Raw genomic sequence first — 1,996 nt, 5'->3', positions numbered from 1 at the left:
GAAAAAGGAAAAGGAAAGAAGGAAGGAAGGGGAAGTGAGAAAGAAAAGAAAAAAGAAAGAAAACAAACAAAACAAAGAAAGAGAGAAAGGAAAGAAAGAAAGACACTGTGTATTCTGGGAATCTTGATAATTCGGTTTGGCTGAAGCACAGAAAGGGAAGTTGGGCCTAGGAGAAGATGGGCCTGTAAGTGTGGGGTTGTGTGCAACGTAAGCCCAGCTAAGGAGCTAGAGTTTATCCTCCAGGCAGTGAGCATGGCAGGATTGGCAGGATGGGAGGGACAGACACTAGTGACTGTGGAGATGGACATTCTTTCCCTTGGTAGCCAATTGGATAGAGGAAGTGAGGGAGGACGAGGACTCCGAACGTTCTTATTCTTGGTTGACGGTGCCCAAAAGACACATAACCAATGGGAGACCCAAATCTGTGGCCTTTGCTTCCTTCAGGCCTGTGACCCTGGGCTGTCTCGAATATGTGACCAGAACACCTATCTGAGTGGCCTGTGTTACCTCTTCCACCAGAATCTGCAGGGTCCCGTGTTGCAGGGGCGCCCTGGTTTTCAGGGTAAGGAACTGGGGACTCAGTGGGTAAAAATACCTCCAAGTGGCTGCTCCTAGAGAGAACCGGCATGGACGGGTCAAACACCAGAGGCGCTTCCCTGGGTCTCTTGTGTCTGACCTCTGCAGAATGTATCAAGGGCAACGTTGACCTCGTATTTCTGTTTGATGGTTCGGGGAGCTTGCAGCCGGATGAATTTCAAAAAATTCTGGAATTCATGAAGGATGTGATGAAGAAACTCAGCAACACTTCCTACCAGGTAAAAATGTTAGTTAGGATTCTTGGTTGCAGGCAATAGATGCCTACCTGAACTGGCTTAAACCATGAAAGGAAATTTTAGTATGTGGTATCCTCAGAACCTATGGGCATGGCTACAACTGGGCCTACAGAAGGAACAAGAACCAGGGAGTAGAAAGTTCTAGCAGGCTCTCTAGTTCTTATTTCCTTTTTTTTTTAGACAGAGTTTCTCTCTTGTTGCCCAGGCTGGAATGCAATGGCGTGATCTTGACTCACTGAAACCTCCGCCTCCCGGGTTCAAGCGATTCTCCCTGCCTCAGCCTCCTGAGTAGCTGGGATTACAGGCACCTGCCACCATACCCAGCTGATTTTTGTATTTTTAGTAGAGATGGGGTTTCACCATGTTGGCCAGGCTGGTCTCGCTCGAACTCCTGACTTCAGGTGATCCGCCCACCTTGGCCTCCCTTAGTGTTGGGATTATAGATGTGAGCCACCACGCCTGGCCTTTTTTTCTTTTTGAGACAAGGTCTTACTGTGTCCCCAGGGCTGGAATACAGTGGCACAATCATAGCCCACTGTAGCCTTAAACTCCTGGGCTCAAATGATCCTCAAATGATCCTTCCTACACATGTGCACCACGGTGCCCGGTTTAATTTTTAAATTTTCTGTAGAGATGGTGTATCACTGTGTTGCCCAAACTGGTTTCAAACTCCTGGATTTCTCAAAAGATCCTCCTGCCCTGGCCTCCCAAAGTGCTGGGATTACAGGCATGAGCCACTGTGTCCGGCTAGTTCTCATTTCTGTTTCCTTTTGCGTCTTAGCTTCCTTCTCTTTTCCCAGTCTCTGTACACTGGCTCCCTTAGCACTTTTAGACCAGATGGACCTATGGAAAGCTCCTAAGTTCATGTGTTAAAATTCCAAGAGGACTTTTTGCCTTCCCCTCAACCAACTCCTCCCTTTGGAAATTCCCAGTTGTCAGAGAAGAGATTCTGGCTGGCCTACCTTCAGTCAGGTGCTCACCCCGGCCCAGCCAACTGTGTCTAGTTAAGCCAGGTCACTCAGCAGAAATATGGCTACCAAATCCCATCCCTGTCAATGACATAGGCAGACCCAGAAAACAGAAGCTAGGTACACAGTATTACGTGAGGGAGCAGAGGTTTATTTCATTCTATTTCTGTGCTTATTCTTATATTGCCTCATTTT

General features: G+C 47.7%; 1 protein-coding gene across 1 annotated transcript in view; it reads left to right on the top strand.

Moving 5' to 3' along the window:
* Positions 1-1,996, top strand: part of ITGAL (integrin subunit alpha L) — a 51,365-nt gene that overhangs the window by 6,570 nt on the left and 42,799 nt on the right. Inside the window, 2 exon segments of the mRNA XM_017515470.1 lie at positions 445-562; positions 685-815. Of these exon segments, the coding sequence (XP_017370959.1) occupies positions 445-562; positions 685-815 (249 nt within the window).

This window comes from Cebus imitator, unplaced genomic scaffold, assembly GCF_001604975.1.
Source record: "Cebus imitator isolate Cc_AM_T3 unplaced genomic scaffold, Cebus_imitator-1.0 Scaffold552, whole genome shotgun sequence".
Taxonomy (NCBI): Eukaryota; Metazoa; Chordata; class Mammalia; order Primates; family Cebidae; genus Cebus; species Cebus imitator.
Note: the sequence above shows the minus strand (reverse complement) of the source record. Positions and strands in the feature narration are given on the sequence as shown.